We start from the raw sequence: 17,226 nt of genomic DNA, 5'->3' as shown, positions 1-17,226 counted from the left end.
CATTGATGGCTAGATCTAGATTCTAGAGGCTTAATTTTTCTACTGAGCTTTTCATTTCTGCAAATATGTTTTTATTTATTCTTTATTTTTTAAATGGATTGATTTGAGAGAGAGAGAAACATCGATTTGTTGTTCCACTTATTTATGCATTCATTGGTTGATTCTTGTATGTGCCCTGACTGGGAACTGAACCCTGACACTGGCATTTTGGACAATCCTCTAACAACTGAGCTACCTGGCCACGGCTGCAAATATGCTTTTATTAACATATAATTAGCATAGAATAATGTGCACAGGTCTAGGCTACTCAGCTAAGTAAATTTTGATAATTGAATACACCCACGTAAATGCCACCTAAACAAGATATAGAACATATTCATCTAAGGAAGTACCCTGTGCCCCTCTCTAGTCCATTCTCCTCCCAGGCAACCACTTCCTGATTCCTGTCACCGTAGATTCGTTTTGTTGGTTCTTCGATTTCATATAAATGACATTGAATGGCAGATACATTTTTGTGTCTGGCTTCTTTTTTTCTAATTGTTGACACTATTACAGATATCTTCATCTCGCTCCCTCCCCCGCCCCCCCCAGCTTTGTGACTTTTGGATGTTTTTGAGATTTATCCATGTTGTTCTGCAAACATATCAGTTTTTGTTTTTGTTTTTTTTAATTTGCAAGTATCCTTGTTTTTCTCTGAGTGTTCCTTGCCTTATAGCATTTGTTCTTGTTTCATGGATGCAATATCTTCTCTTAAATCTCAAAGGATATTGCGTATGTTTTAAAAAATGGTCTCTTCTACTTCCTGCATTGTTCCTGTTTTCTACAAGTTTCTTCTGTTTTCTTTTTAAAAATATATAAATATTTTTATTTCAGAGAAGGGAGAGGGAGAGAGAGATAGATAGAAACATCCATGATGAGAGTCACTGATTGGCTGCCTCCTGCACACCCTCTACTGGGGATCCAGCCTGCAACCTGGGCATGTGCCCTGACCAGAAGAGAAATGTGACCTCTGGTTCCTAGGTTGATGCTCAACCACTGAGCCACACTGACCTGGATCTTTCTTTCTTTTTTATTTTCATTGTATTTTATTTTAGAGAGTTTTTTTGAAATGACAAATGATCTTTGATGATTTGTTCACATGTAAGAGTGAACACTAAAAAGCTAGCATGAAGCTGATCAATGGATGGGCTTTACTGGAGGGTGATCCTGCCAACCCATTTCAGTGGGGACCTCACCTGTGCGTATCCACTGACCTTGTTGGGCTGCTCAGCTTCCCCATAAAGATCCTCCAGTACCCTACCTGAGAGGTGTCCGCCTGCTTACCCTCATTCTGGGATTGAGGGTCTCCCCGTATGCAGTATTTCACTATCCTCAACTCTCCGTTGGGCTGTATGTTCCTATCCAGCTTCTCTCGGGTTTAATCTCTCCTGCTGGGGTGGGAGAGGCACAGAGAAAGACTACAAGCAACACCCTACTGCCGTTCAGACCGTGGTGGCTGGTAAGTTCTACCCTGTGTGTGTGTCACCCTTCCAAGGAGCACATTTCGGAGCCGAGTGACTTGAAGGGTTAGCATCCCTACTCAGGACCAGATAAACGCCAGCTGCTCAGTAGGAGGTGTAAGGTGAAAGCGGAGAACACGCCTTGTCCTGGAAAAAGGCTTGTGAGACACATGCTGGGGGGAAAATTAGAAATAATAGCGGACAACACTAACTGAGCGTCTATCACATGCTAAATATTTTCTCAAGAGCATTACCCGAATTTCTTGTTTAAGCTTCGTGATAATCCTGTGAGATAGAGACTATTGTGTCCCCCAGTTTGCAGATTAGAAAACTGAACCACAGAGAGTTAAATCTTGCCCAAGGTCACCCACCCGAGATTCCCACCCAGGTCTGCCCTTTGAACCACGGCATCACACGGCCTCTATGGGAGTAGGTGAAATTGCTTTCTCTGACCCTCCACGTCCCCTTCGGGATTCATTTTCTCTCCTTAGAGTCCCCTCCTTCCCTCTCCCCATGTGCCAAGTACTAAGTGCTTTCCTTGTTCCATTCTTGCTTAAGCTGCTTTTCTTTACCCTTCCCCAACAAGTTCTCCTTTCTCTGCCCGTATCTCTGTTCATCAGAGGCTGGCTGGGGCTGCTCCCACTACAGAGGCTGCTGGGAGGTGGGGGGCCAGACCCTGCAGTATTCTGGGAACACGTTGTTCCCGTCCCAAGAAAATGAATGAAGAATCGGCCTCCATCTTCCCCGCACTGTAGCCCGTTGGTGTGGTGGGAAAAACACCAGACTGCAAGGGTAGCCCGAGATTCATTCCAGATAATTTTCGGGACTAAATTTGCCTCTTGGCCCCAGACAGAAAAGGTCCCGGTGGGGCGCTGAAGGGGACGGCCTCCTTGAAGAGTGGAGGTATCTCACAGAGGAGAAGAATGGAATCAGAGGCGCACGCCAGAGTCTAAGCACCCACATTCCATCGCAGCCTCCAGCTGGAAAAATTAATGGCCTGCCCTTTATGCCGTTTGTCTTCTGCATGTGAACTGCCTCCTCAGAGGGGTGGGAGGAGAGAGCGGGCCAAGCAGCATGGGGCGGGGTCGAGCCAGCTGACCTCTCTGGCTCCGTTTAACTCTTGCAGCTACAAAGGGCCCCCACACATTAGTCTCTGTGCCATCAAAACAGTCGCTTTCAGTTCCTGTGAGCAGAACGGCCATGGCCTGGGCTGTAGGGATCACCAAGGGTCAGCAGCAACAAACCTCTGAATGGAGGTTTTTGTGTGGTTTGTCCTTTTTTTTTTCTTTTCTTTTTTTTTCTTTTGCTTCATTTTGTTTTGCTTTTGGTTTCATAGTGCCCTTTGGCAGACGCACACAGTCAACACAAAGTATGCCCAGTGTTGCGGGGCCTCAAGCACCAGACCTCACAGGGTTTAGGAAGCCATGTAGGGGGCAGCAAGAAGTCCTTCTGCCACAGCCATGGCATGTGGATTGCTTAGTCCCATCAGGGCCACCTGTCCCCTACAGGTGTCCAGACTCTGACACCCTAAAGGGGGATCAAGATCAGAGCCAGCCCGTTGGGGCCTGTGCAGATGGTGGATGTTGGTTTCCACTGACCCTGTAGCTGTGGTCACTCTCATCCCTGGGCCCACAAGGGGCTGAGTGGCCCGGCGGGGTGGGTGTATCCTGCACTCACAGGAGCCCCAACGTGGCTTTGGTCAGCCGTGGACTGTGGCCTCGGAGGTGATGAGAACAGGGAGGGGCCTTTCAGTGGGTCTCAGAGGGCTCAGCTCCTATCTTCATAGTGTTACACACCCATCAAGCAGAGCGTGCGAGTGCACGTGCATGGACGTGCAGATCCATCAGGTCACAGTCAGGAGTCAGTCTCCACTTTCATTGAATCTGAAAAGTTGGCAACCTTAAATGCCACCATTAGAAGAAGTGCCGGTGCCCTGGCCCTGGTGTGGCCAGGTCAGGCTGCATTTGAGCAGGTGGGGAGACAGACAAGGACGCTCTCTGGTTTCCAGGCGGCAGCGGCGGCCTGGGCCCAGCAAACCGGCCGGTGGAGCAAGAAACCGCCCGCGGCTGTCTCCTCCGCCTCGCTCCCCCCGGCTCACCACAAACCAGATCCACTTGACAGCACAATCCAAACAGAAGAGGGAATCAAAATGTACATCTTTTGTTTGCCGTGGCAGGAGAACTGTTGAGCAGAGGAAAAAAACAAGCTGAGCTTAGCGCTATCAGCTGTTTCCTGGGGTTCGCTCCTTCCTTCCTCCGAGGGGGGCCTGGCCGCTTTGTTCTCGTTCCCAGCTGCTCCTCTGCGCCTTTAAGCGGTGGCCTTTGCAGACCTCGGAGGAATGCAGCCCGAGACCCCAGGGGACTTGGTTCCGAGGCTCCGCCCACCCCGCCCTGCGCCCCTCCCTTCTCCCCCCTTCCCCTCTCCCCCTCTCCCCCCCTCCCCCCAGCTCGGGCCCCAGTGCGGGTCTGCTCACCCCGCCTGCCTCTTTGCTCCCGCCGGTCTCTGCCAGCCACTTCCTGGCTGGGGAAGAGGAGCCTCGCCAGGGGTGGCTTCCTACTCTTTCTGACACCCCTGGGAGGACGCCGTTTCAGAGAGCCCCAACAGGGGACCCAAGAGAGGGTCCCTCCAATAATGCTTTCTGAGCGGTCAAACCTGGTGTCAGCCTGCTGTGGCTCAGAGTCCAGCTTTACCCATTATTAGCTGGTCACCCGGGCTAGTTTCCCAACCTCTCTGAGCCTCAGAGCTCTTACCTCATAGGACTGTGAAGAACATGAAAGTGATTAAGACACACTGATCTCCCTCCAAAAGCCTGATACATAGCAGGCCCTCAATAGGTTAGCAAGGCCCTGGCTGGTCTGGCTCAATGGATAGAGCGTCGGCTTGCAGACTGAAAGGTCCCAGGTTTGATCCTGGTCAAGGGCACATGCCCAGGTTGCGGGCATGCAGGAGGCAGCCAATCAATGATTCTCTCATCACTGATGTTTCTCTCTCTCTCTCTCTCTCTCTCTCTCTCTCTCTCTCCTTTCCTCTCTGAAATAGATAAAACTGTTTTTTTAAAAAATAGGTTAACAAGGATGGTCATCAAGCCTGGGCTCTGGTTGTCTCAGGCAGGGCAGCTGCACAAGAAGAAAAACCCAGATGCCTCTAAGACCCCATCAGAGTGGAAGACGGGCCTGGCACGTCATCAGAGATCAATACAGTAATTGCGACTCTTTCACCCGAGTGTGTTCTTCGGTGGTTTCATGTTCTGTGAATCCATCCAGCAGCGGGCTGAGGCCTATTTTCCATGGTGCCTCCAAGATGCTCAAAATAAAACCACAAGTGAAGTTCCACGTGGCTATGAGGAAGCAAGACAACTGTGTGTGCTGCTTGGCTCAGCCTAGAGGTGAGCTGCGCCCTCGCCCAGGACAGCCTGGGACTCCTGCCGGCTCCCTGTGCCTCTCAGGGAACAAAGCACAGCTGCAAAGCTCACCTGAGCAGCTGCAGTGCCTGTCAAGTCAGGTGAGGCAGAAACGAAGCAACAGTGGGGATTGTGACAGGCTGGCGCCTGGCTTCTTGTAGAACTAGAGGCCTGGTGCACAGATTCATGCACATTGAAAGGAAACTAATTAGAAGGTGGCTGGCGGGACAGGACTGGGTGAGATGGGCCAGACACGCCCTGGAGCCAACCTCCTGCGGTCCCACCCCGGCCGGCTGCATCTGGGGCGATGCCGGGCTCAAAGGGCATCTGCGGAGTGAGCAGGGCCCCTCTGGCAGGTGGGGTCCCTCGGCCTGGCCTGGGGGGATCAGGCCAAAACTGGCTCTCCAACATCCCCTGAGGGGTCCTGGAGTGCAAGAGGGCACTCTGCAAAGTTGCTGTTGCTTGGCAGCTCCTACATTGAGTGTCTGCCCCCTGGTGCTCATTTCGTGTCATAGCTACCGCCCAGTTGGCCGGTTGCTTAGGCTTTTATATAGATAGATAGTCAGAACAGTCGTTTCTTTTCTTCTTTTTTTTTTTTAGAACAGTCGTTTCTTGATTGCCTACCAAGTAGCTGACCAGGCTTTTATCTATCTTGTTACTTAATCTTCTCATCAAGCCTAAGAAGCAGGTGGTATTAACCAGGCTTAGAGAAGAGGCATGGCTTCCCTGGGGATGTGGCCAAAAGTGGCATTTGGAAGAAGGCACTCTGCATGCCACGTGCATGGAGCATGGGTTAGCCATCAGTCCCCACTGTCTCCTGGCCAGGTGCCCCCGCGAGGGGTCAGCCTGTGCCTCTGTACACAGCAGCCACAGTAAGTGGCAGACTCATTGGCACATTCACCCTGCTTCCATCTCGTGATCCTATGGAGCGTTTTTCATCAGCTGCCCTTAATCTGAAGGGATGCTCTGAGCTCCCAACACGCATCTACATCGAGATAGACGACGCAGCAGCCTTGTGGGCCCTGGACCGCATCGTGTTGCCTGACAGCCCCTCCTGGTGCACCCTGCAGGCCTCTGGCTCTCTCCTCACCTCCACGGCTCACAGACAACGTGCCGGCCCGCCCAGTTCCCAAACCCTCTGCTTCACCGCCCTACTGTCGACAGTCTTCCAGATCACCCTTCCACGGCTGATTTAGTCACTTCCAACCCTGGAAACCTTCAGTGGCTCCCCGACACCTGTGGCATCGGGTTCAAATATCTTTATCTGACTCCTCCAGCCTCCTAGGCTGGCATCTCTAGTTGTACCCCTTGTCACCCCTCACACGCTGTGACTACACGCTCTAGGCAGCTGCAGAGCCACGCTGTTCTGTGACTGGACTCACACTCTGTTTTATGATTTTACCTTGGCCAGGGTTTTCAACCGCGGCGCCACGGGCATTGTGGGCCAGGTCATTCTTTGAGGAGGGATGCTGTGCTGGGCATTGCCCGACACGGGCAGCAGCCCTGGCCTCTGCCCACTAGTTACCAGTCATGACAACCAAAACTGTCTCCCGACGTTGCCACGTGTCCCCTGGGGCCCAAATCGCCCTCGGTTGAGGACCACGGACATCTGCCGATCCCTTTGCCTGGCCCACGCTCCTCCCTCTTTCCTGCCTTCCTTCTGTTTGCTGTGCAAGTGTTGACTTGCTGGTCATTTCCACCTGGAAGTCCTTCCCCACCCCATGTCCCCCTGTCAGGCTGGGTGCCCTCCGTACACCCAACCTGCACAGCCCCGGCCACGCTGCCTTGTCACCGCCCTTTTGCGTGTGGGTCTCTTCCCCCTCCTGGGGCTTCATGAAGGCAGGCGTTTGTTTACCTGGCTCCCTGGTGTACTCTGGGTCCAAGTCTGTGTCTGCAACAAAACCTCACCTAACACTTCCCCGGACACCCCTCTCCCCCTGACCCCACGCCCCAGGCATCACGGAGGCCTGTTCATTCTGAAGTCTCTTCCCAAGTCACCCATCGCGCTCTGGCTCCACTGCCCCCTGTGGGCGGAGCTGCCATCCTGTCACCTGGATGACAAATGACCACAATCCACTGAATCCCCTCTGATCTGTGCTCACTGCTGATGGAGCAATTTTCCAAAACAGAACTCTGAGCATGTTGCCCCCTTGATTAGAGCCTTTCCAAGGCTTCCCAGGCTCTTCAGCAAAACGTCAGTCCTTTACATGGCCGGTAGTGCCAGGTTTGGGGAGGCCCCGCCACCTCTCCAGCTTCGTTTGAACCATGTTTCCTCTTGCTTGTGCTTTTCATTTCCTGGCTTCGCTTACTTTCCCCCAAAGCAGCAGTCTGCACTGGTGATTCCCATCCCCTGACATGCTCTGCTCCTCCTGGAGTGGATCCTGGGGGGCTCTGCCCAGATCCCCTCTTCAGGTTCTTGGCCTGCATTCCCCAGACGCTGGGACCAGGGCCAGGGTCAGAGGACAGGGCCCTGTGCTGTGAAGCAGCCCTATGCTGGGGTTTGATACAGTTTGGCTGTGGGAAACTTTATTGATTGAATGGTTTGAGGATAAATTCACACATGGGGCAGTGGTAGTGGGGTGGGGTGGTCATGGCTGGGGTGGTAGCTGGTCCTACGGCCCCTTGGATCCATATGTGGGGTCCGCTAGAAGCCATCCTGACTGCCCAGCACCCTCACCCTCACCCTCACCAGCAGCTTGTAGGGCATCTCTGCAGGACTCGGGCTCAGCCAGCCTGCCTTGGCATCTGCATTGACATCGTACCTGCCCAGGGGCCCCTCATAGAGCTCTGGGGATCCCACCACCAGTGTTTGCAGGAAGTCCATGAGAAACCCACTGCTGCCCTCCCGTGCCAAGCCTGCAGGAGCAGAGCAAGGTGAGGTCCCCCAGCGGGACGGTGCTGCTCCGCTGCATGACGGACAGTGGGGGCTTTGAAGGCTGTCTTGACACATTTTTGAATTTGTATTTTGTAAGTTAAATCCAGTGAGACAATGGAGTATGTGCCCAGGTCCTGGAGCCTCGGCTCACACGCCTGGAATCCTATCTCCTGCCTCCCTGCAATGGGTTCTCGCCCTCTGCAGCAGGGAACTGCTCACCCAAGGTTCCCCCATTCTGGCAGCTGGCCAAGGTCACCGACTGGCTCATGGAGGGATACAAAAGCCTGGACAACTCTTAGAGCCACCCCAATTCCGGAGCTCACCGACGGACTGCCTGAGGTCTTAGTTCAAGCTCATTGTGGGTCAGCGTCTCTCTTTGCCCACCCTGCCTTCCTCATGCTTGTATCTCATGGGAGTGCACCCTAATAAATCTTCCACGTGTAAATCTGTCTCAGAGTCCGTTTCCAGGGAACACAGCCTCAGACACCACCCCAACTTCTTTGCTAAGTAAATGCCTGTCTATCTCTCAATAGCAAATATGTTGTATTTCTCTGAGGTTAATTCTGATCCTCACCTGTTAAGTCAAATCCTCCGTGGAGCGCCCCATGTACCACATTTTCACAGCATTTATCATAATTGAAATTTTACATTCATTTGAATTATTACTAAGTTCTATCTCTCCCTTACTAGACCCTAAGCTCCATGTGGGCAGAAAATCATGTTCATTTTTAGCTCATCATTCTATCCCTCATGTTTAACTTAGTCCTGGAAAATGCTCAATAAGTATATGTTGAATGATTCCTTGAGTGAATGAATGAATGACTGCCTTTTCAATGAAGGAATGTTAAAATAATTCCAAGACTGTTGTGAAGATTTTTGAATACTCTTAATAGTAGTAAATACTTTGAAAATGGACTTGAAGGTTTTTCTTCTTCTAATATATATATATATATATATTTCAGAGAGGAAGGGAGAGGGAGGGAGAGATAGAAACATCAATGATGAGAGAGAATCATCAATCAGTTGCCTCCTGCACACCCCACACGGGAGATCGAGCCAGCAACCCAGGCATATACCCTGACCGGAAATTAAACTGTGATCTCCTGGTTCATAGGTTGATGCTCAACCACTGAGCCACGCTGGCCGGGCTAGACTGGAAGTTTTTGTAGTGGTCCAGTTTCTTGGCCCTGGCTGGGTAACTCAATTGGTTAGAGCCGTGGTCGGCAAACTGCGGCTCACAAGCCACATGCGGCTCTTTGGCCCCTTGAGTGTGGCTCTTCCACAAAATACCACGGCCTGGGTGAGTCTATTTTGAAGAAGTGGCGTTAGAAGAAGTTTAAGTTTAAAAAATTTGGCTCTCAAAAGAAATTTCAATCGTTGTACTGTTAATATTTGGCTCTGTTGACTAATGAGTTTGCCGACCACCGGGTTAGAGCATCGTCCTAATATGCCAAGATTTCAGGTTTGATCCATGGTCAGGGCACATACAGGAACTAACCAATGGATGCATAAATAAGTGGAACAACAAATCGCTGTCTCTCCCTTCCTCTTGATCTCTAAAATCAGTTTGTAAAAAAAGTTTGTAGGAACTGAATTTAGTTAATGATGGTTGTTATAATTTTGGTGGAGACCATGAAGTAACCAGAATGCCTCTCCTGTGTGGCTCTTAAACTGTTACTCGGAAATAAATTTCAAAAAGAAAAAAATTTGGAGCAGGATCATAATGGTTGTGGTGTCTGTAGGTGTTAACTTCTGATGATATATTCAGAAATCTCTTAAAGATCACTTACTCAGTGTGTCTCTAGCATTGTGTTCAGTATAATAAAGGCTTAAAAATAAAGAGAATAATGCCCAGCCCTAACCGGTTTGGCTCAGTGGATAGAGCATCGGCCTGTGGACTGAAGGGTCCCAGGTTCGATTCCGATCAAGGGCATGTACCTTGGTTGTGGGCACATCCCCAGTAGGGAGTGTGCAGGAGGCAGCTGATCGATGTTTCTCTATAACATGTTTCTCTCTGTAAAAAATCATTAAAATATATTTTTTTAAAAAAAGAAAAAGATACTAATGCCCAGCCTCTGTCACCCACTATCCTTTTGAATGTAAGGAGTTGGTCAGAGGCTTTAAGGCAGAACGAGGTAACCAAACGTGGAAAAGCTTTTGGGTCATTATTCTAACTTCATGTCCAGTCTTGACTAAATAACAAGCTCTAAGGAGCCACGTTCCATAAAATCTGAAGGTCACTGTTGCCCACATTGAATGCTGAATCTGGAAAGACCCAGCATGAGCCCCGCTGCCCAATGTTCCCATGATATTTTCCTAGAGTCTCTAAAAGGTGCTATGAGTTCGTTTTATTATGTGCATGTAGACTGTAAGCTGAGAACAGGCAGGGGTGCTTACCACATTTATTACAAGTGAGTTTAGGCAGTGGCTGGGACCACGTTTAATGATATTGTGTCGCTGTGTGGGAGGCTAGCTCTGAGACACAGGTGGGGGTGCTAGTCTTCTGAAGTCTTAACTCTGTCAGTGGTTCAACTAGGCTTGTGGTTGGTGTCCATATCAGACCAGACTGAGGGAGAGATGCTAATGCCATCATGTGCACTTATTCTGTCTGAATTTTCCAGAGTGGAGAGCCTTTTACAGCATTAAAGACCACATAGGCCACGTCTGCCCTGTGTGGGAACTTAACAAGGTGGAGTCAAAACTGTAAGTGCTCTTGATCTGACATATCTGGTTCCTATCACATATTAGTGATGTGGCTTTGGGTGAGTAACTTAACCTCTCTGAGTCTCAATTTTTCTTTCTTTAAAAAAGAAGTGTTTTTATTGATTTCAGAAAGAAAGGTAGAAGGAGGGAGAGATAGAAACATCAATGCTGAGAGAGAATCATTGATTGGCTGCCTCCTGCACGCACTCACTGGGGATCAAGCCCACAACCCGGGCATGTGCTCTGACCAGGAATCGAACTGTGACCTCCTGGTTCATAGGCTGACATTCAAGCACTGAGCCACGCCAGTTGGGCTCAATTTTTCCATCTGTAAAATGGAGCTAATACTGGTCCCTATCTCATAGAAGCTTTTGTAAAGGATCTAGAGCCCATTACTCCTTGATTAAGAGGTCAGAAAGCTTCTGAACTTTTTAAACCATTGAGGTAACAGCAATTTTTAGAGGCACCCACTGTTTTTGCCTAACTGACATTTACTTCCTTTCCATTCTTTTCCTTCCTGATTTTCCCTTGGAGAATGCATTTCTCTGTTGTCAGTTCACGAGATTTAGATGGGCAGACCTTCTCTCTGGCTCCTGGGAACAGCAGTGATCGATCTCATCCTGGTCAGTGGAATTGGTTTTGGTTGGGCATGTGACCTAAGTTATCCATTGAGGGTCTTCCCTGGGAATTGTGAAGGAACATCTCCACCCGCCTGTCACACAGGTGCCTCATATGCAATACAATCACAGTTGAACTGACCAGCTTCCCACAGTTCTGCTCCTCCTTCTGGTCACTGGAGCTAGAGACCCCGCACACACACCCCCCCCCACCCCCGTCCCTCACCCTGAAGTCCCACCAGGTCTCTTTCCAACACCTCCAATTTACAGCCACTGCTTCAGTCCTACTGGCTTATGTAGGCCTTCATCATCCCTTCTTGGGCCTTGACTTGCTTCTCTGACTCTCATCTACCTTCCAAATTGGTCTTTTAAACATGTAAATTGACTCATGTCATTCTCCTTCTTAAAACCCTACAATGGCTTCTTGTTCTCACAGTAAAGCATTCCAACACCCTTGAATGATACTAAGTCCTACACATCTTGTCAAAACCTTACAGCCACATACAGTCAATGACCTGCAGTTTCTAAAACTTGCCATGATTTTTCTCACTTCCTTGCCTGACTGTTTTCTCTGCCTCATAAACTATGAACTGTGCAAAAACAAAGTTTTAATAGAATATTTTAAAATGCGCCTTGAGCCCTTGTCTTCCTGGGGAATCTCCCACCTTTATTCACAGAAACTCAGTGGTAAAGACCTGTCAGAATTCCAGAGACTTTGTATTGTTTACTTAACAAAATTGCTTAATTACATATAACTAGAAGTCCAGTGCACAAAATTTGTACACTGGGGGAGGGGTGTCCCTCAGCCTGGCCTGCACCCTCTCACAGTCTGGGACCCCTCAGGGGATGTCTGACTGCTGGCTTAGGCCTGATCAGACAGGCCTTAAGGCCTTAGGCCTTAAGCCAGCAGTCAGACATCCCTATTGCAGTCCAGGGCTCTCGCTCCTTACCGCCCACCTACAGCAGAGGCAGGAGAGCTCCTACCACCACTGCTGCGCTCGCCAGCCATGAGCCCAGCTTCTGGCTGAGCGGCGCTCCCCCTGTGGGGGCGCACTGACCACCAGGGGGCAGCTCCTGCATTGAGCGTCTGCCCCCTGGTGATCAGTGCGTGTCATAGCGACTGGATGTTCTGCCATTCAGTCGATTTGCATATTAGGGTTTTATTATATAGGATTTCCCACTCCCCTTTTTAAAATCCTCATACAAGGAGTGAGGATATTTTTTCCATTGATTTTTAGAGAGAGTGAAAGGGAGGGGAGGTGGGAAGAGGGAGAGAGAGGAGAAACATCAATGTGAGAAGACACATTGATTGGCTGCCTCCCGCACTTGTCCCAATTGGGGGTACAGGTTGACCCTGCAACTGAGGTACATGCCCTTGACTAGGAATCAAACCTGAAAGGTGTGACTAGGAATCAAACCTGAAAGGTGTGCAGGCCAATGCTCTAACTGCTGGCCAGGGCTAATTCTCTTTTTAATCAAAGAATTCTCTGCAAGCCACTTTCTCCAAAATTGATCAAAATACTAGTACACATCAGTTGCCTTTGTTCTCTTTTATATACTTCAGTTCAAATTTCATCTTCATGTAATATAAAACATTCCCCCATTCCACACTCAACAGACAAGGCCATATTTAATTCAACACGCTAAGAGCTAGGGGTTTCTTCTTTTTCTTTGTCTCATCCTATTGAAGTTTACCTGCAAAAATTCTGGATTTTAGGGTCCAGTCCCTGGAATTTTAGGGCCCAGCCCCTCATTTTCCAGAGAAGAAAACTAAGGCTCTATTGACTCAGGAACATGGCTCCAGGAAGTTGGTTATCAGTGGAAGGAACGCAGGCCCTGACATTAGATTCAGCATGGACTATCTCCCACTCACCAAGAAGGCTCCCCTCAGCCTCCATCGAGAGGAGAGCTAAGTAGCCCCCAAGTAACCAGCTAAGCTAATCCTCTTACACCACTCCACTTAGGCAAGACGACAACCTGAGGGCTTTAGGAAAAAGGAAATGAGAAGAATTAAGTCCAAGGCTCTGTTTGCCCTGGGAATAGAAGAGCCCTCTCCTCTCCAACTCTGTGCCCCACCCTACGGGCAGAGGGAGAGCCACTCACCTTCTGGGTGACAGGCCTGCCATCCTGGATCCGCACGGCCAGCCCCAGGTCGGACAGCCTGCAGTTGCCGACGTCGTCCAGGAGCACGTTCTCCGGCTTCAGGTCCCGGTAGACGATGCCGAGGGAGTGCAGGTGCAGCACCCCACAGGTCATCTGGGCCGAGTAGAAGACCACCCTGCTCATGGCCAGGCCGCGGGTGCCCACGCTGTAGATGTGGAACTTGAGGTCTCCCCCGTTCATCAGGCTCATGACCAGGCAGAGGTGGGACTTGCTCTCAAAGGCATAGGCCAGAGAGACAACGAAAGGGCTGCTGATCCTCTCCAAGATCTCCTTTTCCAAGAGAGCCATGTTCTCACCGTGTTTCTTCTTCAGCCGCTTCTTGTCCAGCTTCTTACAGGCATACATCTTACCAGTGTTTTTCACCTGGACAGCACATACCTAAAAGGAGGGAAAGAGAGGGAGAGGAAGAAGCAGAAGTAGCCCTAACCGGTTTGGCTCAGTGGGTAGAGTGTCGGCCTACAGACTGAAGGGTCCCAGGTTTGATTCCGGTCAAGGGCATATACCTTGGTTGCGGGCGCATCCTCAGTATGTGCAGGAGGCAGCTGATCGATGTTTCTCTCTCATCAATGTTTCTAGCTCTCTATCCCTCTCCCTTCTTCTCCATAAAAAAATCAATAAAATATATTTTTTAAAAAAAGAAGTAGAAGTAGAACGCACTGGAGGGGTGGGGGGAGGATATGGAATGTGGAGGGGTAGAAATCAGCCAAAGTGAACAGACGGCAGGCATCTGAGAAAAGAGAAGCTGTAACTGAGAAATGTTCTTCCAGGAAGAGCTGGGGCCACAATGAGGTACCACTTCACCCCACTGCACTGAAAAAAGGGGAAACAACAAGTGTTGGTGAGGATGCGAAGACACTGGCACCCTCGTGCATTGCTGGTGGGAATGTAGAATATAAACGTTGGGTGGTTCCTCCAAAAGTGCTCATAGTGGTCCTGTTCACAACAGCCAGAAGGTGGAAACAACCCAGGAGCCCACCAATGGGTGACTGGATAAAGGAAATGTAACATACCCGTGCAATAGCATGTTACCCAGCCCTGGAAAGGAATAATACATGCTACAACATGAATGAACCTCCAAAAGTTATGCCCAGTGAAAGCAGCCAGACACCAAAGGTTGCAGACTGACTGATTCCATGTACATGAAACATTAGGATAGGCACACCCACAGAGACAGAAAGCAGACCAGCTGTTGCCAGGGACAGGGAGGAGGGGGGGGGGGAGTGACAGGAAGGATGGAAATGTCTTGTAGGGTGATGGTTATACAACATTGTAATGTACTGAATGCTACTGAATTGTACACTTCAAAATGGTTAATGGTTAATTTTGTTATGTGATTTTACCTCATAAATGGTTAATGGTTAATTTTAATCTCATGTGAATTTTACCTCAAAAAAATTTTTTTTCTACTTAAAAAAAAGAAAGAGCTGAGCACAGCAGTGGTGCACAATGAATTCTCCACTTTACCTTGAGATGAGTGTTTTCTTTTTTTAAAAAAAAAATATGTTTTATTGATTTTTTACAGAGAGGAAGGGCGAGGGATAGTTAGAAACATCGATGAGAGAGAAACATCGATCAGCGGCCTTCTGCGCACCCCTTACTGGGGATGTGCCTGCAACCAAGGTACATGCCCTTGACCGGAATTGAACCTGGGACCTCTCAGCCCGCAGACCGACGCTCTATCCACTGAGCCAAACTGGTTTCGGCAAGATGAGTGTTTTCTCAGATCTCTGCAGTTTGTCTCAAATTCCCCTCCCCACCCCGCCCCACCACCACCACTAAGGGGAAAAGGGGCTCCCCATCACCTGCTGCCATTCTCCATAATTTCTGGGGGGCACTGCAGGGGGTGCCTGGTGTGGACCCCAAGAAAAAGATTCTTGGCCAGTTCCACATTTTATTTGGCTTTCCTAGCCATCTCATTTTATTTCACACAGTGACGAGGAAGGAGAGGTGAGCGCGTGCTAGGAATTCGCCCCAGGTGGCATGAAATGAGTTTTAAGGAAGTTCCCTTGAAATTAAAGAAGAAGAAAAAAAGCAAAACAAAACAAACCCCTTTTATGCAGTATCTTTCAGCTTCCAACCTGGCTGTTCTGAGACGCTTACCTCCCCGAAGCCGCCTTTCCCCAGCACGCGGAACTCGGTGAAGTACTTGTCCGACACGGGCTGCATCTCAAAGACCTTCCAGCGCAGAAACTGGTCGTAGAAGGGGCTGGCCAGGAAGTCCCTGAAGGGCTGGCCCTGCAGGAAGGCCATGGCCTCCGCCCGGGCCAGCGCCACCAGGGCTGCCCGCTCGTCCTCAGTAGTGGCCGCCAGGCACCTGGCGCTCAGAGCCGGGCTGAGGAAGGCGGGTGGGTGCCCGGGGGCAGGGCCGCCAGCAGCGGCCACCAGCGCCTGCAGCCTGCCGCCCTTGGCCGGGCCCTCCGCCAGCTCCCAGCTCTGCACCTGCTCCACGAAGGCCATGGCCTCTCGGTACCGGGGCACCGTGGCCAGGAAGTCCCGAAAGAGGCGGCGGCCGACGGGCTGCTGCTCGCACAGGCTGTGGAAGTCAGGGGGCAGCGCCTGGCGGAGCGGGGCGCAGCTCTGCGGCCCGGGCAGTGCCAGGCTCCGGCGCCGCCGCTGCAGCTCCCGGCTGTCTCCCTCCGACGTCTTCCGGGCCTGCAGGTAGGCCGTGTTGGCCATCAGGTTGTCCAGGCCCCCCATGTCCACCATGGCTGAGCGCAGGGAAAGGCAAGGCAGGGTGGAGGGCTGCGGGGGACTCGGCCAGGTCCGGCCGCCCGCTGGCTGGTTTGGGCTCCCAGGTGCAGTAACTCGCGCGGGATTCGCAGGGAGGCCTCTGGTCTGCGGGTGGGAATGTGGGGGCTGCAGAGAGAGGTTTCCCGGGTAAGAGGCTTTGCTGGCTATGTATAGCTGGTCAGGGAAGGACACATGGCAGGTGCCTCCTGTCCTCGGAGGCCGTGGCAGCCTGAGACGCCTGCAGAGGCTCCTTGGGCATTACCTGGCCTTCCTCTGTGCACACCTGCTCCCCCATCACACAGCAACCAATTTCCAAAGGAAGGGAGTCGGAGGGAGGTGGTGCCACGTGGGTGTTTTCAGCTGTTTCTAATTTCACATGCTTCCTAGCAGCCTCAAGCTCTGTCACCCCCGGAATGTCAGGTCAGGAAGAGGAGCTGCGAGAAGCTGGAGAGCGTTTCCTCCTGGTGACCGGCAGCCTGCGGCAGAGCGGCTACAGAGAGGATGCTCCGGACTCAGGGTCCTGAAACCTGTCCCTGGAGGCCCTTGGGGACTCGTGGCCTCTCCGTGGGCTGTGCTCTCCCACAGCCCCCACCCTCAGTGGTCTGCAGAGGTTGTCCAGCTGTGGCTCTCTCAGTTCTGAGGAGTCTGTGACCTACAGTATCGGGTTAAAAAGGGGGAGTCACCTTCACCCCAAACATCCCACCAAGTGACACAAGCAGGAAGAGCACACCAGTTCCCACACGGGGCCAAGACTGTTCCTGGGGCACAATCTGAGCGCACGGGAACCTGTACGCGAGGCCCGGGTAGGCAAGTTTCAGGGGGGCCCCTCAGCATCTCTGCCCACCTCCCTCGAGGAGCCAGGAAGCGTCCCTCCACCGAGATCGCTCAGAGCCGCCCCAGACCACGACCTCACAAGAACGGAAATTGGTTTAGACAGAGATCAGGCTAAGAACCTCTGCTCCAAAAATAACACTTGTGTCCTACAGGGAAAGAATACTCGGGCTTTTTCTCCATGAAGGAAGGCTTGAAAACAGTCATTCAGTATTATGCCAAAGTGCTTAAAAGGGGGTGGGGGGAGGGGGGGAGAGAGAGAGAGAGAGAGAGAGAGAGAGAGAGTTTTTCTCCAAACAAACAGCCTCTAGCACACGCTCTGTCAAAACATCACGGTGACGCCCCAGTCTGCGTGGCAGAGCCTGCAGACCGTGGCCCAGCACAGACCCACACTTGGCCACATGCGAC

At 51.0% G+C, this 17,226-nt stretch overlaps 1 protein-coding gene across 2 annotated transcripts in view; it reads right to left on the bottom strand.

Annotated features, from left to right (window-relative positions):
* Positions 1–17,226, bottom strand: part of GRK7 (G protein-coupled receptor kinase 7) — a 47,737-nt gene that overhangs the window by 11,007 nt on the left and 19,504 nt on the right. The window contains exons 3-4 of one of the 2 annotated variants that reach the window (XM_079794812.1): positions 15,358–16,113; positions 13,198–13,635 (exon numbers count right to left, since the gene is read on the bottom strand). In XM_079794812.1, coding sequence (XP_079650938.1) covers positions 13,198–13,635; positions 15,358–15,963 — 1,044 coding nt within the window. In that variant the 5' untranslated portion in view covers positions 15,964–16,113. Of the gene's footprint in view, positions 1–13,197; positions 13,636–15,357; positions 16,640–17,226 lie in introns of both variants that reach the window. The other variant, XM_079794811.1, reaches the window with a different exon arrangement.

This window comes from Cnephaeus nilssonii (assembly GCF_951640355.1).
Source record: "Cnephaeus nilssonii genome assembly, chromosome: 17".
NCBI classification, from domain to species: Eukaryota; Metazoa; Chordata; class Mammalia; order Chiroptera; family Vespertilionidae; genus Cnephaeus; species Cnephaeus nilssonii.
The sequence above is the reverse complement of the archived record's forward strand: the minus strand, read 5'-3'. Positions and strand labels throughout refer to the sequence as shown.